The 22,926-nt window shown below is 28.9% G+C and overlaps 1 protein-coding gene across 2 annotated transcripts in view; it reads left to right on the top strand.

The window, feature by feature from the left end:
- gwl (serine/threonine-protein kinase greatwall) overlaps positions 1-22,519 on the top strand; it is a 75,435-nt gene extending 52,916 nt beyond the window's left edge. Inside the window, exons 9-15 of one of the 2 annotated variants that reach the window (XM_075361212.1) lie at positions 1,050-1,304; positions 4,523-4,603; positions 10,493-10,649; positions 13,941-14,100; positions 15,767-15,880; positions 19,098-19,310; positions 20,908-22,519. In XM_075361212.1, the coding sequence (XP_075217327.1) occupies positions 1,050-1,304; positions 4,523-4,603; positions 10,493-10,649; positions 13,941-14,100; positions 15,767-15,880; positions 19,098-19,310; positions 20,908-20,954 (1,027 nt within the window). In that variant the 3' untranslated portion in view covers positions 20,955-22,519. The remainder of the gene's footprint in view (positions 1-1,049; positions 1,305-4,522; positions 4,604-10,492; positions 10,650-13,940; positions 14,101-15,766; positions 15,881-19,097; positions 19,311-20,907) is intronic. The other variant, XM_075361213.1, reaches the window with a different exon arrangement.
- The last annotated feature ends 407 nt before the right edge of the window (positions 22,520-22,926 follow it).

Below are 22,926 nucleotides of genomic sequence, written 5' to 3'. Positions count from 1 at the left end.
AGATACCTGTGTTCCACAGCTGAATCCTGCTCTTGTTTTGCTGCCAAATTTAAATGTTGCGTATTGTGTAAATGCAATTCACAATGTTTTTCAACATCTATGGAGGTAACTGAAGATTCAACTGAGGATTAATATAAACAATAAATATTTGTAAAATTCAAAAATGTTATCTCTGTAAATTAAGTAAGACTGAAAATGTTAATATTGAAAAAGTATAATTATATAAAGTACAAGAGATTATTTATTTAAATCAACAAATTTATAGTATTTACTGATTAAACTAGTTAAATCTCCAGTACCTCATATAACCAAATAAGTAATTTTCTTAAAAAATTGAAAACTGATGATCAAGCATATCTTCTCTGAATCATAGCAACTGTCGTCACTCAACTCCTTTTTGGCGAGCATGTGCTCCTGCTTGTCTGTGTGTTTTTTCAAATAATATTTGATAAATGCAAATAGTATTTATCAAATAAATATTTTTGTAACTTCTCGGTAGTGCATTTTGAAATTTGAAAACTTCCATTATACTTCTCAGTCATTCATCTATATTGTAGTATAAACAAAAATTCTGAAATTGAAAATTCATAACAAGTTATTAATCTGAAAGAATAATTCCACACATTTGATAAAGTTTGTCAAATATTCACTGTTTTGTTTCTATTTAAGATAAAGAGCTTGGCACAGTCTCATATCTTGAGGAATCACTTGAGGTTTACTGTATTAAAATTTCAAGGCAAAATCTTTGGGATTGGCTGAGATATTGCTAGTTAAAGTCAAAATCTTGTGAAAACCACACAAAGAAATTTTTTGCTTTTTATTGTTTTTTAATATGTCCAGATTGGTCAAAATTAACTGTAGCTTGCTCACATTGTCTATTAACAATAAAGATTAGTTTGATCCGGTTATCTCATCTTGGTCAGTTCAGCTGTAAAAATGGGGAGGAGCTGCAGGCCTAATACTCAAGCATTTTAAGATTCTTTTCCCTTCACCTAATTTTTTATTTAAATTCATTTCTTATTCATTTGGACATATTATTTTTTACATAGGACTGGAAAACGCTTAGGAATTTTCTTGCAAAAGGAGAATAATAGTAAGAGAATGAAATTGCCATTGAAAGATCTGTTGAATAAACAAGAAGGATCTGATTCACCTGTCCTGCCATCACACATTGAAAGCAATTCGTCTACAGGATTAACTAAAGATGTTTCCAAAATGGAAATTACATGCCACAGTGAAGGATCATTTTCAAGAAGAAAATCAGAACATTATGATAGCCCTTTAAAAGGTGTTCTCAAGAACAGGTATGGTCAGCAGTCACAATTTATTGCAATAAATACCTATTTAATATTTTAATTTAAAATATCAAATAACTTAATTTTTATATTTGTTCATATATCTTACTCTCTTCACTTTTCTCTTTTCTTCAGCTGAAATGTAACCAGTAATGTTGTTTAGTCAAACAGCTCAGGGGTTGAGTTAATTTACACATAGGAGTAATTGTACATCTCAATAGCAGTTTATCATAAAAATTTTAAACTTTGTAAAAGTATTTATCAATTCCATCTTTCTTTTAATCAGACAATATAATCCATATATGCTGTTCTATTTCAGCATTTTTGTTTTATTTAATGGTTACACTATATTATAGTTGCAATGTTCTTTTAACATGAAATTCAATGAATTTTGGGTATAGAACAAAGTGGTTTCTTGTTGGTTTCTTCACAGAGTTAAACACATTGCTGCATTATCAGCACATCAAGCCCAACAAAATGCAGTCTATATTTTGCCATACAAGTGACATCATTACTTGGTTCAACACAGTCTGATCATGTAATGAACATCATTACTCTTAAAGAAAATAACTTTGAGCAGTTCTACCTAAATCTTAGATGTTTTTCATGCATATATTCATGGAAAAGAATGCAGCTCATAGTTTATAACAACAAATTGATGTACTCCTCTCAACGAAAAACAATTCATTTCTTTGTCTCCACTCAAGTCATGGTACTGTTCATTATGTATTTAAACTGACCTAGTTTTATATGAAATTTTTTATATTTATAGTATAAATTATTAGGTGTAAATAGGTTTATTATTTATAATATAAATAATTTTTAAATTTCTAAATAACAAATATTCAAATGTAAAACATGATTTTTGGGATGGAGGCCTTGCACATTACCTTACTTTATACCACCCCACCATAATTTTATGGTTCTACCATTTGTGTTATTCTTTTATATTACCTTAGTTTAACTTTTAATTATAGATACCTCTAATTTATATTTCTGTGTTCTATAAAGTTTTAATGATTGTTTTTGTTTCAGTTACTTTTTTATAGGCGGTTTTATAGGAAACTTTTTTCTTGTTGATTTTATTCAAGAATAAATTACCTTGTACTTTCTTTTGTGAGTTCCAGTTTAGTTTTTTACACTTAAAAATGTTCAATGTTTTTTTCTAAGATGACGTGTAATTTTTTTTTTTTTAATTTATCTCTTAATAAAGTTTTGCACGGTAGATTGAATTTCTATAACTTTTGGTCTGGAGCAAAATTTAAAAGATGTTCTACTGACAATTCCAATGCAGGAATTTTAAAGTACCATAATCATTGCTTCTTTGAATTCAATTTTTTTACTTCCTTGTATGAAATAAAGGAAGTATTGTGATCGTGAAAAATTTCAGATTTCAACAAAAATATTCATTTTGACCATCTCTGAATCCATTTTGACTAGTTTTGGCATGACATCTGTACGTACAAGTATGTATGTGCGTATGTATCTTGCATAACTTAAAAACAATTAGCCGTAGAATGTTGAAATTTTGGATTTAGGACTGTTGTAACATCTAGTTGTGCACCTCCCCTTTTGATTGCAATTGACTAGATCAAAAGTGTCCAAAAGCCCAAAATCCAAAACCTTTGAATATTTTACTTTTTTTAACTGCAGTAATAAATCTTCATTGAGAGCTTTTCAACGATATACTATAAGTGGTACTTATTTTCATTGGTTCCAGCGTTATAGACAAATAAAATTTTAATTAATGAAATATTTAGATCTTATACATCAGTTCGAATCAGACTTCATCTCCTTTTTTAATCTAAATATATTGATTTATTAATAATTATTAACCTCTGATTGTAAAAAAAATTTACAATAAATAATCAATAATAACAATAAAAAAAAAATATGAAAAAATATCAGAAGTTATTAATGAAATAAAATTTTTTGTACTTCTCATTTTAAAAAGATGTGTAAATGTAATTTAATAGGTGTACAAGGAAGTCATGTGGTGTCCATATCAGATTTTTTGATATTATTTATTGCTTGCAATTTATCTTTTCAAGCTTTTGAAAGTTGTAATAAAATAAAGGTTTTAATACAATAATCTCTTTCTCCTGGCAGAAATCTTTAAGAATAAATATAATTAATAAATAAACTAATCTTCCTTTTCAGAGAATCATAAAATCTCAATAGAATAAAAATATTCCATGTTTAGAACATTGCATGCAAGCTGAAACTTATTAGTGTTAAATTTGCATTTGACAGAAAAAATGAAAGGTAAAATCCAGTTAATAAGAAAATTGTATGCGAAACAGGATGTCTATAGGATGTTACTAAAAAATGTAATCAACCAATCAAAGAATTTAAAAAAAATTATAAAAACAAACAAACCCAGATGTGGATGAAGAGTAAATTATCATTTTAATTTAAATGACACTTACTTGCCTACTAATAACAAATAAAGCGTCATTGGCTACAGAATCAAATAAAAATTTTGAAGAAAAAAGAACAGAAAAAACATTCAGTCAGACTGAAGTTTTCCCTAAACACTTCATTTATGGGATTAAGAATTAGATGTGTATTTTGATATTTTAAAAATCAAAATTATTATATAGAGTTAATAATATAACATAAAGAAAACCAAAATCATTCTCCAACAGAGTCGAGGCCCTAAACATAGCAAAATCAGTTATAAATTGCCATATTTTTTTCTTTACATAATGCTAAAGTAGATTCTATTTCTTTCATATAACCTCTTCATCACATGTCAGATACTTGCTTTTAAGTATATGTCTGGTTTCTTTCTCATTTTGAAATTTTAGAATTTATGTGCCTTAATTAATTTAATGTAAAGAAAGAAAGCAAAAGAAATGTAAAATTTTTATCCTTCAGATTTTTTATTCATTTCTTTTAATTTTTTTAATAATCTGTTAAAAACATTTAAGAAAAAATTATTACTTTACAAGTAGTACTATGTAATAATGTCAGAGGGTTGTATTTTCAGTCAAATTGTAACATAGTAATGTATTGTCGTATTCAAACTTCTACTTAGCCATTTGCTATTTAATCTTTTTTTTTTTTAATAACAATTTTGAAGAAAGCAAAATAACTTTCCATATTGAACATAGTTTATAAATGTTTTAGTTATATACAATTTTGTGATCATCATCTTGTTATTAATAATAGTATTTTTTAATAATTAAATTTTTTTGAAATATTTGTAACTGTATTTGTTACAGAAGTAATATTTTAAATGAAAATTTTCCGGTCAAGATTTGTGGAAAAAATATTAATAAATATGGAGATGAATCCATCCGTAGGTGAGACTGATATCTCTGTACAGAATTGGATGGTGGTTAATAAATTAAAAAAATAGTATTATTACCTGTATTTGCTTTATTAATATCACGCTATTTAGTTCTACACATGATCTATAATGCTTGCACATTGGTGGAGGTTATTCATTAGTGTAAAATTATACACACTTAGTAAACTCCCACTTAACTGGATCCAAATCAGCAGTTTTGTGTAATCCATTTAGCCTTAAAAGCTTCGGTTTTTAGTGATTAAATCACATATGTTGTTTTGATTTAATAGCCAATTCAGCTATCGTTAATAACTACATATCATCCTACAGGTTATCAGCCCGTGGCTCTTTTCCCTTCAAATTCATATAATTGCTCCCTTTCAAAGTCACTTGTCATGTGCTGTGCCTGTCATTAAAAAAAATTATTTAATTTTAATTTTTGTAGTGCATAATCATCGGTATTCTTAAAATGTACTGTTTCAGTCATGTTCATTGTAGAGCAGTTTAAAAAATATGATGAAATGGAACAGAATTTCTACATAACCTATTAATTGCTGTGTTTAACTTGTAAAATTTTGTTGCAGAATGTAAAATTTAAATGTACATCTTAATGTTAAATTTAATAATATAATTTATTACTATAATAACTCAGAGGTTCTAACTTTTGAAAATACTTCTTTACTTTCATATCTAGTGCAATAATGTTAACATGTGCATTGAATTATTTGTGGCTGTCATTTCTTCATATTTTGCTTAAGCAAGATTTTACTGTTTATATTATTACCTGTCTTGAGCATTTATCTTTTGAAACCAACCTACTGCTGCATTCACTGTTTATGTTCTCTGATCTTTAAGATGTAATTTATGACTTATTTAAAACACAGAGTTAGTTTTTTTTTTTACAGTTCTGATAAAGTTTGTTGTTAATGCTTTGAAATCAATGATGATAATTAAGAGGTTTTTTTTTTTGGGGGGGGGGGTTGATTAATTCACCATATAAACTCAAAGCTTGTGTATGGGAATATGAAATGGAAATTTTGTAGCTTATGAAAAATGTCTTGCTTGAGTGGGATTTGAACCTGGAACCCTCTAGCAAATCTTAACTTTTTTGATAGGGAATTGAAACAATACTCCTTAATCCTGGTAATCAAATTGTCCACTTATAAGGTATTGCCATTTAAGGTAGCTTTTCTGCATAAATTCTATAATTCATTGAGTAGGATCTATAGTTAAAGGACTAATGTAATTTATATTTTTTGAAGGGAAAAAATTTATTTTATCTTCTAAACAAAATTAAAAATTTTCTTTAGAAAATCTCTGCACATCAGGCTCAGATTAACAGTTCATTAAAACCTTTCCAAAAGATGGTGACTGCTTTCAGTACTTGGCAACAAAATTCCCGAAAGTATCTTATAAAAAACTTAAAGAAGGGATCTTTGTGGGGCCACAGATCAGACATTTAATGAAAGACAATTTGTTTGAAAGTACAATGAATCAAGTGGAAAAAAGGGCTTTGGTTTTATTAAAAGAAATTTTGGGCAACAACAAACATCCGAAGTACAAAACTATGGTTAAAACAGTGTTGCAGAGTTTCATGAAATTAGGATATAACATGAATGTGTAGCTTCATTTCCTACATTCACATATTGACTTTTCCCTGCAAATCTCGGCAATGTCAGTGAAGAACAAGGAGAATGTTTCCACCAGGACATCAAGTACATGGAAAAGAGATACCAGGGAAGGTAGAATGCAAACATGATGGCTGACTATTGTTTTTTGCTAAAAAGAGACAGCACTGGTGAAGGGAGACAAGCAAGGAAGAGAAGTTTCAACCCACACCAGAAAAAACTTGAAGCGATGATATCAGCGAAGAAGGATTAAATTGTCATATTTACCATTGTAAATATGACAATTTTTACCATTGTCTACTCTAATGCAGTGCATTGTAATTTTACACAGGGTTACAAAACACACAATCTTTAAATCAAACTAAAATAATAATTTTCCCTGTTTAAAAAATACAATTTTTGTTTAAAAAATTCAAAAATGGTTTGGAAAAACCTTACATGATACAGAAAAACTAAAAAAAGATTTGAAATCATCATGAAAAATAGTTTTAAGACCACCTTACAGATGTAAAACATTGTTCCAAAAGTTTTAAAATGCTGCATTGTGTAGTAGTCTGAAGGTGCTAAGTTTGAAGAGTAATGAGATTCAAAAGAATTTTGTAGAATACTTCAAAGAGTTTTGGTGTTGCAATTGCAGAAGAGTAAAAGGAACCTTTTTTTAAATTATTACCTAGATGATTTAGCAAAGATATATAATATTGCTTAGTTAATGTATTACGCTTCTCCAAAATGTCAATGAATATTATGTTCACGGCATTTTGGGATGCCATGAGCATCCCAAAAGACAGTGGCCATCACCTTTTCTGCAGATGGAATTGTTTTTGCCTTATTTGGAGCAACCCTGACTGGCAGGCTGAGTTGCTTCCCTGATTGCAACCATTGTTTTTACTGCTTTTTGGTTACAGGTTGTATCAAAATCGTATCAAATGTTATGAAATTGCACAAAACTTCCGCTTGATGACATTGAAACAAGCTCAAACCATGATTAAAAACATTCTCTTGTTACGCATTAGTTATTAAGTATACTTAATGCTTTTGATTAATTGTGAGCAAATGTAGCAGTCATCTTGCAGATAGTTTTTGTATATATAGATATTTGGTAGAATATGATACATCTCAATAAACATTGTGGAATGTTCAGTGTAATGTTTTGGAGTTACCTCTCCTAAAATAAGCAAACAATTTGTTAATTGTTTTAATCATTGAAGCTGACTTATCATCATATTTCTCCAGCTCAGCTTTACTTTCTTGATCAGTATTATTGTCTTTGAAAAAGTAATGTTTTATCAGTATACAAAATTCTCTTTAATCCATTTTTCACAAAACAATATTTGATTTTGAATTGAATGACTGTCAAAAACAGATTTATGAATGTATCTGACAGACTTGGTTAATACTCGTACTAAAGATATGGAAAACTAAGGGATAACGTAAACAAGGTATACAAGTACCATCTCCTTACATTACATGAACATATCAAATGCCCTCATACAACCCGTTTCCTTTCCTCAACCTCTGTTCATAATAAAATCAGTCTCAATACTTTTTTGATAAGACCTCATAGGTGACAATATATTTTGAGTTTAGATAAAGTTAGCTGAAAGTTTGAAATAGATGAGCGTTTATTATTACATAGTATAATACGAGTCATACAAAAGGTATAGTATTAAATATTAAAGAATAGATAGATCACTTTACTATTAAAGGAAGGAGTATTTTTATACTCTGATCAGGGTCTGGATAAGACTGTTTCAAAATTGAGATCAGAAACCTTTTTTTTTTGTAGTTTTTTGATTGGGCTATAATATCTTAATCCATTTGTTTTATTAAACTTGTAACATTTGCTGGCAGGAATGTGGCTTTAATTTGATCGCATTCAAGATCACATAATGGATGACTATGCGCATTTTCTAATAGAAGAATGGCCTTTTCTGGAAGATTTTTTGATTTTAGTAATATTTTCACTTTTGGAACAAATTCATTATCAAACCAGTCTTAAAATAAAAAGAAATCCAGCCAAGTAGATCTCTGTGCATGATAATAAATGGTGATGATATAAAGCTTTTTGTTGAATTACTGCGCTGCTCAAAAGGCATGTTTTTATGTGTTAGTTGAACAAACCATAACCATAAAGCATTATCCAAAGTTTCTAGGTTCAGTTTCTTCAACATACAGCAATCTGATAAAGCAGAAGGTACTTTTAACACATTAGATCAAAAGGCCTTTATATTTGTTTTATTTTCTTTTTCTTCCAGTTTTTTACTGTAGTTTCCTTGGCCATGAAGTCAAATTTTTTTAAGACTCCTCTTTTCTAAATTTTTCAAATCTACCAAAGGTAGTTTTTCTAACAAATTTACCTTTTCCGTCTATTGAATATATTTGTCAGAGTAAACAATTTTATTTTAATTAGGTGTTTAATTGCACACAAGCACAGTACACTGTAAATTACCATAACAAAATAAGTAAAGAAAAAGTTTCAATTTAGATAATACTTTAACTGAATGCAAACAACTGAAATGAACCTCACAATGTCTATAAGAAAACTAATCGAAAGGATGGCGATTACTTATTACAGTTATGGTATAATATAAGAAATTTTACGTTAACAGGGACATATAAGATGTGAATAATTTCTTAGGATAAATAATAATGTCTGCTATGATTTATTTCCTTTATCTGAGTGCTTGAATTTGTAAACTGCATATTGTAATTAATTGCGTAGTGCTATTATTGTAAATACTCATATTTTGTTTCAGATAAAATATTACACACATGTATACAGTACCTAATTATGTTACATCCTTTATTTATGCAAAAATACAAAAAAAAATCCCCATGAAAAAGAGTCAGTTAATGGAAAGATCAATTAGAGAGAGGCCACTCCACTTTTAAAAACAAAAGTACCTTAAATTTGTTTAACAAAGAACAATAATCAGTATCAGTCTTCAGTTAGAGCCTAAGTTATATTTCCAGGAACTTTTTTTTTGTGACATTAACATTGTTAATTTGCCAACCAAATGTAAGGTACACTGGGAACTAAGTCTCAGTGGATTTTATGCTCTGAATAAAAAGAAAAGTAGTCTAAATGTAGTGCTATATTAAAGAAACGGGGATACATTTGAAGATCAAAAGGCAAGGAAGAAGAATTCTTCCATTTGAAAAGGAGAATCTATCGGATGGATAAACTTATTGTGAGCAATAATTAATTCCTTACAAAGTATCCTTATTATAAATAAAGTTTAATAATTTACTGATTTAATTTTAAGCACACAGTTTTTAGATTCACATGAATTCATTTTGTTTTATGTCTTAAATTCTGTTAAAATATTTGAATATTTATTAGTTGAATAATAGTATGTGTTTGGCGTAATATTTTCTGTTCCTTTTTGTCACCAGTTATTTGACAGTTTGATGGACTTTCCGTTCCTTTTTGTTTTCCGCCAACCTCAAGCTTAACTTTCTTCCTTTAATTTTACGTTTTGAATTTCCTTCTATAATCAGATTCACCAACCTTTGGATGGCTTTATATATGATCCAGACTTAATCCTTTGTTTTGCAAGATGTGCGATAAACTTCTATCATCTCTAATTCACCCTCAATTTTCTTCAATTCTCATCAACCCTTCTATTTTTCAGCATTTTCATATAATAGCACCTCATTTCAAACCCTACATTCTTGGTTTTTCTGGCTTTGAAACATCATAATATCATACTTCAAAAATGTTAATGTTAATTATTTGTTTTTAGTTTATATTTTTGCTAAATGATTTGTTTTTTTTATCCAACTTGTTGTATTACCTAGGCACTTAACTTAAACGTGTTTTAGAAGTAATAGTTCTATTTTAGCAGTATACATTAATTAATTTTATAATTGTAAGATTAGGTTGGAAGAGAATTTATTTATATTCAGTTGTACAGTTTGAGTAATTGAAACAGTTTTAAGTGGAAATTTGTATAGTTTCTGAAAAATAATTTCAAATTACTTATTTTGTCTCTTGCTGTATTCCATTTTTATTGTGTTTTTTTACATTCTTTCTTGGGCTTGTTTAATTTAAAAGTATTATCTTAAACTCTTTAACATTTAAAAGAAAAATGTGTTATATCGATTGATGAAGTAGTGTGGGACTATAAGTCCTATCAATGACAAGGTAAGTGATTCAAAATTATTTATTTATATATCCTGCCACTAGGATGCATTTTGATGAATTGTTTATCATGTTTAAGTAACAGAAACTGTTACAACTCACATTTTGATGTAGATTTTTGTTTATAAAGGTGTTTATCAGAGGATGAAGTACATTCTAGTGTGAATGTGTCTACTCCTATTACAAATGTGAACCGAAGGCATTCTGATATCACATCCTGTGTAAAGGCAACTAGATTTACATTGCCTGTGCCATCTACTATGGAGATACATAATGGCCCAAATATGGTAAGTCTTAATAATATTGGTTTGTTTAATTAGTATTACATCATTTTTATGTAATTTTTTTTAAAATGATTAAAGTTTTGTTAAGTCTACTGAATAGTGTGCAGTTTTTAATATTTCTAATTGGAATTACATTTTCAAACAAGCCAATTACATAATAGCCTACTACATCTGGGTTGAGAAAGTAATATATGAGAAAATTTAATCAAAAGAATCAATCATTTTCTGTAATAAAGACAAGATAAGAGTAAAGTGTTCTCCAAGGACCCACCCTGGTCTGCTAATGATGCAACTGAAGAAGAACCAACAGTTGGCTTCTTAGCTGTTGTGTGAAAAAATGATGTAATGAATTTGATTAATGAATGAAATATTGTTGAATATTCCAGATATATGCTTCTAAGTAAAAGGCCAAATTATTAATTCACAATTTTACCCCTGTAATTTTATAATTGCTGGAGACTCAACTTCAAAGATTAGACAAATTTAGAAATTTTTCCTTTTTTTTACATTGTTTCTCCAGATGTGAGTTGAGGCCAAGAAAAAAAGTCTTTCCAAGTATTTCAAGTCATATAGAATCAAGCAAATTACATTTATAATTTTCATTCTGCTATTATTCATATTTCTTTAATCTTATCTTTATTTATGTATCATTTATATTGCCATCCAAATTCTGATATTCCTGAATTAAACCTTCCAACCCAAGTTCTTTCTACATGTTTGATAGTATTAGCTTGGTTTTTTAATATTGATCACATACCTTGGACTTGTTGAATCCCAGGATTTCTTATTCAGAGTTCTCCCATAATCTATTATTCATTGATACATAAACTAATATTATTCCTTTTGTGGCCCCATTATCATCCACATCATCATTAATCAGTTAGCTTGATGTGTTAGAGATCACAAGTTAACCACAATCTCACACTTACCAAATAATTTCCTTATAATATAGAATGACCAAAACTGGATTATAGAGAAGGAAGTAAATATTAATAGAAAAAACATTGGTACTGGAGAAAGGGTAAGTATTAAAAAATTCTAGATCAGGAGTACATGAAGATTTCTGGTGATGTGATGGTAGTGCACCTAACCAACCATTAGTGGAATTTTGATCATCAGAAGGCACTAAAAAATTAGACAACTACTTGCCTCAATATTTAAAAATTTACCTTAATACAAAACAGTTCCTAACTGTTAATACAAAATCCTAACTTTTTTTGGAGTAGTTATGTTGAATTTTTCTGCAGAGTATATCTATTTCTTTTGTGGTAGAGAATCCATTTGTGGGCCAGTTCCAGTGTCTCCTGCCTTGGGACTGCTGAACAATAACATGCATCACTTACATGGTACTACATGATGCTGATTATGTTCTGGGAAATACATTTTTTTCAGTGTCCTGCAACAGCTCATATAATCACACATCTCATAGTTAGAAATTACTTAATGAATTAAGAACCTATCAGTTGGAAAACCATTAAGTACTTTGAATGTACCATTCATAATACTAGAATTATAATATACTTTAAAACACTCACATGGAAATGGTAGTATGTGCCTACAAATAAATTCTCTTCTTAATAACATTTGTGCAACAGAATTTTAAAAAAAATATCTTTTTTGATGCAAAATCATTTTGATTCTTCTGTTAGTGTGTGGTATATAGAAGTCTTGTGACATTGAAGTCTTGTGAATTACTGTTCTATATTACTAGTAAGTGTTTTACTGCAAGTTGATGTGAAGAATGGTGAATCGCAGACCAGGTTAGTATTTTGAGAAGAGCTCTCTTATCATACCACAGGAATAGGTTCTGACAAGGCAGATCTTTTATCAATCATCTTACTGTTCAAAACAATTATGCAAAATTCTTTTGAAACATGTTGATGCCTTATTGTTGTCTTCTTTGATAGGTGTGATACAACTGGCAAAGGGGTATGTTGATTACCTATAAGAAGTGGGATATAAATGGCTTACTGGGCTTCATAGTAGGATTTCTAAAGAATCAAAATTTTCACATTCAAACAGTCAGTGTTTTTGCTGGAAATTGAAAAATTTACTTCACTTCAAATTCCTCACTATAAGGCTGGGTGAGAATATTAGGTTTAAATTTTGGATTTCTAAAGCAACATGAGTGTTCTTTTCTCATTCAGAAATATGTAATACATCAAAATTATTTTCAGATTACAAGAAATCTTATTATCATTCCATATAACATTTTTAGTCCTTTATTTTAATGAATGCATAATAAGAATGTATTATTTTACTGAATTCTAAAGCCTTGTCTCCAATTATGGGATGTTCTGTAAAGAACCTGTGTATCCTTAATATGATATTTTTACAGAACTAGGCTGATTGGCCATTTCACAAATTATCCCCTAATAACAACTCTGATGAATGTTCAAGTGCAGTAGATTTTTTTTGCACTATTTATATAACCACCTGTAACATTTGTTATATCTGTAATTTTGCTCTATGGAGACTTCCACCACTTCATTGCCTGCTTCATCTCATTAGCTATAAAAAATTCAAAACTAATAATCTGATTAGCATTGGAGTTTTGTAACGGCTTTCCCAGATGAACCCAAGTATAATGATTTACAATAATAGGTCCAAGCTGGGGGATTTTTTTTTTACATGTTTACATGTTTGTTCTACCTTAGCATATTTTCTACAATTATATTGACCTTTCAAGTCACAAAAGAATTCCACCACATTTGTGTGTGCTGCATATCGGAACTATATTAAACTAGACTTATGTAAATGTATAAGTGCAAGTAATCCTGGAGAGAGAAAGAAGGTCTCCAAACAAAAATGGAAAACAATAAGAAATATATTAAAATTAGACTTCCTACAATTTAAAAAGTTTATTGATTTCACCTACATAACTGATCAGAACAGTACTAAAGCCATGTCCTTGTCTTAATTTTTTACACATTATACACAATCAATGAAATGTGATGCAGTGTTATCAGGTAGTTATTCAAGAACATAGAGGTGCATCACTAGATGACATACCTAATATGCCCTAAATGCAGATGAAAAGAGAAATTGATGACAACTGTCTTAGATTTATAATTAAGATCTTTAAATAATACTGCTTTATAATTATTACACAGTTTATTAATACATTCAGTCTTTTTTATTCCTTTCAAATATCTTGTTATTTAAAGTCAATAAAAAGAAAACGTGACCAATATGTAAACTGTACTCAAATCTTTCTACTCTTTGTACCAGAACATATATCTGCGTATTATTTCTTCTAATATTACTCCTTGGATTATTATTATTATTTTACAGGAAGAACCTGCCGTCAGTCCAATTGCTACTCCTCACCACATAGCTGGTACTCCATTTAGAACACCAAGATCTGTACGCTATGGAAAACAGCCTTCTGATCAAAGAATTCTTGGAACACCTGATTATTTAGCTCCAGAATTACTCCTGAAGCAAGGCCATGGTAAATATAGAAGATTTATCTGCAATTTATTTTTTAATTAACTATTCCAGGAAAATAGTTGGATGTGCTTTTAGTGGTATGTACAGGTGCAGCAGAAAAAACTAATCAGAAAACCAGAAAATGCGCAGCGATCGAGTAATTGCCAAGATGTTCTGCTTGGAGGCATGCTATTGTCATAGGGATGTAAGACTGCAGTTTGAGTACGATTCTTCATTTCGATTTGAGTTTTCAACCCTTCAGAATTATGGTGTCTTAAGAATTGAGCCCAGCAGACTACATTAACTGCCAAAATCTATGTTAGCAAATGCTTGCACAAATCACTACCAAGGTAGCTTTTTTCAGTAGTGACGAGGCACATTTTCACCTCAGTGGGACTGTGAATAAGCAAAATTTCCACTAATGGGCTGAAAATAACCCCCAAATTATTCACATTCTCCTAAACTAATGGTGTGGTGTGCCGTATCACAATTTGGTATGATAGGCTTGTACTTGTTTGAGGACGACGAATGATGAATCTGAATGCGAATTCTGAACTTTATGTCTCAGTGTTGTGAAATTTGCTGCAGCCCAGAATGGAAGATATTGTTGAAGAAGAAGTATTGGGGGACTTGTGGTTCTAACAGGATGGAGTTATAGCTCACACAGCCTGAAATTCATTTAATGTTTTCAGAGAAGTTTTTCCTAGATATTTGGTCCCTCTCTGAGGGGTGATGTGGGGTGGCCTGTATGATTTGAGCAATTGTGATTTCTTTCTTGGGGTTATTTGAAGGAAAAGATATTTAAACATCACTCTTATACCTTATCATAGCTAAGGGAGCAGATTACTGAAGAAGGTAACGCCTTACCCCACGATATGTGAATGAGCTGTACAAAGCTTTAGAGATTGTCTCCCAACAGTGTGTTGTTGCTAACAACCACCATCTTGAGGACATTATTTTCGAAACTTAATGATTATTAAATGGTATGTACTGCTAATTTAGAAAATAAAAACATTTTTCTCTGTATACTCCCTGTTACTTTTTTATTTTTTATAGCTTCTCTAAACTGCTTAATTGGTTTTGCCGCATTTTTTAAACCCTGTTAACTGTAGAGCAGAGGCAATTGATTATCATAATTTAGGTACCAAATCATATATCATAGATGTGAGTGATAACGAGTGTTATGATTTGAAGAAAACAAACACATGGTAGTTACAATTTTAAATTAGCTAAAAGATCTAAAATCATGGGCTGTCAAATTAAAGTGCTTTAAAAATAGAGTTAAAATATAGATGGTATTTATTTTATATATATATTAATTTATACCTGGTCTTCTCAAACACACCTGATAATGAATAAATTGTGGATCTTTCCATCTAGAACCCATTCTTCCTTCCTCCAAATGGTGTTCATTCACTTTCTTTCTGTTATGTATTGTTCATGTTATCTTGTAATCTCCTCTTTTAGGAATGAACATTTATAAGATATCTTCTCTTCTTTTTTAATTTGTTTTTTTTGAAAGAAAATTTAAAACTTAAGCTTCAAAAAGTAACTTTTAAAAATATCTCTACTGATTGTACTAGCTACCACAGCTTTTGCTTCTATGGTTGCTGTATGAATAGCTTACATTTATTAATTATTTATTTTATTTATTTGCCTTAAATCAAATAAATTTCTAATTTTCCCAGGTTCTGCTGTGGACTGGTGGGCATTGGGTGTTTGCTTGTATGAGTTTCTCACAGGTTGGTTACCATTTAATGATGAAACACCACAACAAGTCTTCAATAATATATTATGCCGAGGTAACTGCTTTAATTGATTAAGTAATCTTTTTTGTTTATTGTGTTTTTTCTTATATTAATTTGTGATTTCATTTTGAAAGATATTTTTATTAGTTATTTTTATATATATGAATTAAATAATTTGATTCATAATTACTAAAATGAACATAAATTTAATGTACAACTATTTCATTAATTGCAAAGAGCGTTAAATTTTCACTTGAATTATATTCTGTTAATTTGTTTTTAGACAGCCTTATCATCAAATCTTTTTGTTAATTACTCAGAAAAGTCATAAAAATTACATCAGATCACATCAAGAAATCTTATTTGATATACATACAATCACATTTTAATTCTGAAAGCATGATGTATCTATTTTTACTCTAATTATACTGTATATATAAAAGGCAAAAAAACCTGTTAAGTTTGATTGTTAGTATTTTTCTGTTGCAAACAAACATTCTTTGAGGCAAGATACCCTACTAAAATTACATTAAAGTCAAGTTTAAATTAACAACATTATTTGGATTTAAAGTCTGGTCTTCTCTCAGAACAGTTCTCTTCACAGTCTATCAGCCAAAGATGAATAAGATGATCATCGTCATCCAAGAAATTATGATATGTAGAGTGTTCATAAGGTCATTACAGTAACCTTACAACCTTGGCTTTTAAACTGAAATAGTTGTAAAAATTTGTAAATCCCAGAGTGTTATTGTGAAGTTGTGTTCCCTCCATATCGCTTAAAAAGTATATTTCATGAAGTTACAGTTTTCTATATGAGCATTTTAACAGTCAAATCCACTCATATTACCTGATATGTCTTTTCCTCTCAAGCTTTATCAAATTTACTGAATAAAGAATTTGATAGATTTTTAGAGCGATGTATTTTTTTCTGTTTCTTAAAGAATGCTGCTTGAACTGAAAAAACTGTCTTGATTATTGTAACATTATTGTTACAAGTGTAAAAATTAGAAAAAATTAATTGTTGATATTTCTATGATATGTTTAAGGAAGTAAAAATTGACAATTTGAGGAACAGAAAGCAAGGTAATAGAGCCTTTGAAATAAGATCTTACAAGAGGATATTGAAAGTTAGATAGATTAATAAAATTCAAAATGAAGTGTGTGTGTGTGTGTGTGTCCAGGTTTAGTTAATCAGGTAACAGAGGGCCATGTGGAAATTAAATACTCTAAGAAAAGCACAAAAATTTGGTTATGTAAAATGGATAATAGAGAATATAGGATATATTAAATCTGTTGAGATTCAAAATGGTTAGGAATGGAAAATAGAATGATATCAGCAATATGTAAAAAAATAAATAAAAAACTTTTAACTTACTTGTGAAATATTTACTTTGTCACATCAGAATTACTATATGTTAAATAAATAGAGAATGAAAGTTTATACATTTTAATAGATATAATGGAAAGCAATATTTTAAGAATTTTGTAATTAAATTTTCCTTACTCTAAAGATTACATTTTTACATGATTTTCCTAATAGATACCTCCGAACAAATTTACTTTAATAGTTTTTGGTTGACTAAAAGATGTTTTTAGTAGTTTTGAGGATGTTTTTAGTAGAATCATGTAAAAAGAAGAGAGTATGTCAGGATGAAATCAATATAAAATTTGTAATAGTTCATTGGTAATTGTTTTTAAAACAAAATTGTCAAATATTTAAAAACAAAATTTATTTTACTGTGTAAACATCAGTTATTTTATAATCATTGTTTCTAGAAATATTTTTATGATTGATCTATGAACAAGAAGCATTAGGATAGGTCATTGTTCACTTCACTTTTACAGTAAATAAAATATCAAGTTTGCATCTGATTTGTACCACAAAATATGAAAAAATTACTCTTTTTACCAATATACGTTTTTATTATATAACTGGAGTCCAGTCTGTGCCAACCATTCCTGAGGCAGTCCAATCAATTGAACCTCAGTGGCTAAGTACAAAAAGTATCTAGTAATAGTAGAAACATGTATGTTAAATAAAGTCAGAATCGGTTATCTTTAATGGAACTTTGAACCGGGCTCATTTTTCCCTAAATTACAATTTTATTTTGTTATAAACCTTTTCCATTTCTATTGACATAATAGTTGCTCAGGGTTTTTCTGTTTTTAAATTACTACATAAATCTTGTAACTGAGCATATTTTTTAAAAATATTCTGAGGAAACAATTGGAGTCTAGTAATTTAATTTTAGAGAGCCACTTCACAATTATTTTTTTTTTTTTTAGTAACTGGGCCCTTCAGTCTTACCTTCTAACCAGTAACAACATTTTTCACTTCATATATTTTTGACTGTTCTACTGCTAGCTTACAATCAGTAACAAAACACCAGGTAGTTACCCTAGAAGGTCCAGTTTAAAACATTGTACCCATAGATATGCTTTACTTGCAAATATCTGTTGTTTATTGTCATACCAAAGATTTAAATTTGATTGTGCCATCTTCAACAATTGGAACCTCTTTTGTTGTTCCAATATTATTTCATAATTTATGATTTGGATTTGAAGTATAGATATTCCACTTAAATTAGTTATGATATCAGAGTACCTCTGCGAACACCCTACTGCACTGCTGCTTATTGAATTCAATCAGGTGCCACAATATTTTATCTACTCTAAATGTTTTAATATACAGATTCACTTTGTTTAACACCATGATGGAAACTTTTAATAAAACTAATTGTTTTAATTATTCACTTTTAGAAAAGACAAAATAGCTTGAAATCTTTTTTCAAATTTAGATGTGCTTATGTATTGGGTTTTGAAAGAAAAATATTTGAAAGAAAATTATCCATATTTCCATTGCATTATTTACTACCGATTAAAGAAACCCAAATACATTTGGTTTTTTTGGCCTTTTTTCCTCCTTAGTCAAAAGAGTAAGAATTTTTTTTGCCATTTTTATCACCTTGTTTCTTATACTTTTTTTTTGTTCTACTCTTTTGATTCTAAATTCTTATATATACATTGCATTATTAGTTCCTGTAAATATGAGAGAGAAGGTAGGTGAACATACTTGCTGCTCGTTTGTAGTATTCCTTTTATGTGGTTTTTCTTTTAACTTACCTGAAAATTTTTATTTTTTTTTATGCTGTTGAATTCAGTACTCTGTGTTACGCCACAATTCAATAAAAGCTTATGTAGTAGTTTTGTACATTTTATAAAACTTCAGTTTATTTCTCAAATTAATCATATGAATTCTCTTTTTTTTTAGATATTGAATGGCCAGATGGTGAAGATAAATTATCTGATGCTGCTAAGTCAGCAATTGATAAGCTCCTTACAATCAATCCTATACACCGACCATCTGGAACACAAGTTAAGGAATTTGATTTTTTTTCTCATATTAATTGGGATAGTCTGCTGGAAAATACACCTCCATTTATACCACAGCCTGATAGTATTGCAGACACATCTTACTTTCAAGGTAATTACTGTTAATTAGATAAATAATATTTAATTGAAAAAATTAGCTGTTTAATGATTAATTAAAAAGAGAAAATATCTAAGATGTTACAGAAAAGAAAAAAGAAAAGGAAAAATGTTATTTTTTTTAATAAAAAAATATAAGTAAAAAGGGTACATAGAACCAAAATTAATTTGGTTAATATGTCATGTGATTTTTTTTAATTTGCATACAATTAAATACTAAATTTAGATTATATATAAAAATAGGTGGACAACATTTTTATAAAGTTAAAAAATTCAATATCTGTGTTATGAAGAAGTTTCTGTTATTAAAAAATTGTAATAAAATTATAAAAATAAAGCTAGTATTTAAATTAAATGAATTTAATAAATTTTTAAATAAGAAAATATATTAACTATATCTGCACACAATTTAAATTTTTTTTAGAAAATTCTAAGTTTTAACTGAAATAGTTAATAGATATTTACAATTTGATATAAATAGAATACATTTAAGTTATAAAATTCACAATTACACAGTAATTTGCATCTCACTTCTTATGCTGACTGTACAAGCACTGACGTTGACAGCAGAAACCCCGTTACGGAATGAAATGCCCACATGAAATTTGTAGTGAATAAAAATGCCATACCTGACTGGGATTTAAACCTGGGATGAAAGGCTGAAACGCTACTCCACCATTGAGATAGATCAGCTTCCCAACAAAACTCAGATAACTAAATCAGCTGTGTTCAAGATAGTGTAATAGTTTGAACCAACAGGTAGTATGACTGACTACCTATTCTAGAACAAAACCTACACAACCAGTTATGAAAAGTCATTAAATATAATGATTGCTTTTGACCAAGTTAGTGTTTCTATCAAGTTCATTACAATCTTAACTTTGTTTAGCAACATTTCAGTCAAATGATCAATTAAGCCCATTTCTTCAGTCATAAATATTTATAGAATATTTTTCAGTATTTGTAGACCATCACCACCTAATTATAAGTGCTTAGGAGAGATAAATTTTGTATGATTTTTATAATTAATAACCAGAATATAAGTAGAAAATGTGCAACTTTTGATCACAGTATAAAATGTAATTAAGTTAATGCAAACTTTTGTTGCATTAATGTTCATGAAAATTTAAAAAATGATTAACTTTTTATATTTAATTAGACTGTCCAAAACACCATTTTCAATAATATTACTCCATTTTACATTATTTGTGATGCTTGCCATTCATGAGAGAAATATGGTGAATAGTTAAGAAAAAAGAAATGTATACATTGTTGTGAAACCAGAATCTGAAATTTAGTCTGGCAATTATGAGGAATATTTTTTCAATTAGTGATCAGGATTGTAAATCCTCTTTTTTTTAAATGATTTTTTTTCTCATTCTGTGTTTTTAAATTTGTTCATCAAACAATATTTATTGGACATGTGAGATAGTGTTGGTGTGGTAGACCGCAGCACACACCACCCAGATGAATTTGGATGTAGTTAGTTGTTCTGCTGTAATACAGATAAAAATTAATCTTCATGAGAATATATGTAGTCTTATATTTGATTATTTTGTTTAATTAAATTTATTGAATTTGATTTTTTTCAGCACGGAATATCTTGCAACACCTTCATGTATCAAATTTTGATTTGTGAAATTTTGAAGCAACAAGCACTGTATTTAATGGATAAAGAATGTGTTTGGGATCTTAAAAATAGTTTATAAAAACCAACAATATGTATAAGAGTATTTTTAAGTCGATCAAAAAGTATTAGTAATTTTAAATTTATTTATATTTTGTTTTTAGTCTTGTTACAATTTGTAAGAAATTAACTTTTACTTTAAGGTGTTCATTTTAATTGTGTGTTTTAAATATTTTTTAACATTTGTTTCATAAATATATTTTAGACATTTGTTTAGTTTATTTAGTTATGAGGTGCTAAAGGGTTTTTATCCATGGGTAAATCCATTTTCTGTCTGGTTATCAGAAAATGTGTAAATATGTCATCCTTTCAATTTTTTTGTTTTTTTGGAACAGGTCATAAGATAACGTTAATCTAGAACAGTTCGGGAAATGAAATCTTTGGAATGATAATCACATTACTTTACATTATATCACAGCAAATTGCACTGAACTATTTTTTGTTTCACCTTTCTCCTGAGTACCTCAAAAGTTATCAAAAAGTGTTAGCCATATTGTTAGATCATGGTGAACAATCTATTTGACTTCAGGGGAAAATGCTTGCTTTTTATTGAACTCTGATAAATTCCACTTATGCTGATTTCAATGAGTGTGGGTTCTTCCTCTGTAACAATTTGTTTCTTTAAAAAGTGCAAATTTCAAATCTTAGCAGCAATGTAACACGTCATAAGTGCTTGTCCAAAAATTGTTCTCCAGACTCATGAAAATGATGGAAAGCAGCAGCATATTAATAAATTCCTTGCGGTTTTTAAGATTCTAATGATAACCCAATTTTTATCTGTAGACTTATGAAGTGTTATGAAATGTCAACTTCCAGTTATTATCTAGAACTGAAGAATCATTGTTCACCCTTTGAACCACAATGGGCTTGAACCACTGTTTAATTTGATTGACATAAGACCTCAGATTTTTTTGTTGGATTTGATAGTTTAACCCTTTAGAAGTAATTTCCAAAAAAAAATTAAAATCGCCTCTTGGTAACTTTAAAAAAAAACAGCTTTAAAGTTTTTTAACATGGATTATGGGTTTATTATTTTTCATTTCAATTATACCCTACAATATAAGTTGTTATAATATTTTAATAATGAGTTTACTATATAAACGTGTTATTTATTCAAACATACATTAATTCACATTCACATTAAGTCGGAATGTTGTTTCTTGTTTAAATCGTGTAGGCGTGAGGCACAGCACTACCACGGTGTGTTCGAGGTAAGTCCTGCTCTTTTGAAGAGTTTTGTAGAGGAGGGCAGGTTATTCTTAGACTTTTCATGTGAAGGAGTATGTGATGTCTATTAAACATAAATATTAATCTTATGTTACAAAATAAATGAATAGTAATGCACATAAGGTCATTTTAATACAAGTGAATGCTGAACTCATTCAAACAATAACATATTGTATTAAGTTATGGTTCAGCAGTACATAACATATTGTATGAACATACGTTATATTATATTAATAATAAATAATAAAGTCAATAGTCAATTACATAATAGTAATAGTCAATATATAATAATAGTCAATATAGTAAGTAATATAGTAATAGTCAATTACATAAAAATTGGTTTTTTGAAAAACTATAACGTATTATATACCTTTACTGTCATAGATCAATTTGATTCATGACTATAGAGATTGATCTATGACTATATCCTTAATAATATCTTAAAAGTGTTGCGTTTGTGATCCAATGGCCAGACTAAGTGCGATGCCAATGAATATTTTGGCCTAACATCACCATGGATGTATAAATCTGGGACTTTTTTAAAAATGTTCCTGGGGCTCAACTAGAGTGAAGGTGAATTCAATGGCATGAATAATCATGATTCATTGATGATCTGTACCTAGGATCAGTTGGATCTAGGATTTCTTTTAAAAGTGTTGTTCATGAGATTCCATTGGAGTGTTGATTGGCTAGACTA

This window comes from Lycorma delicatula, chromosome 3, assembly GCF_047948215.1.
Source record: "Lycorma delicatula isolate Av1 chromosome 3, ASM4794821v1, whole genome shotgun sequence".
NCBI lineage: Eukaryota > Metazoa > Arthropoda > Insecta > Hemiptera > Fulgoridae > Lycorma > Lycorma delicatula.
The sequence above is the reverse complement of the archived record's forward strand: the minus strand, read 5'-3'. Positions and strand labels throughout refer to the sequence as shown.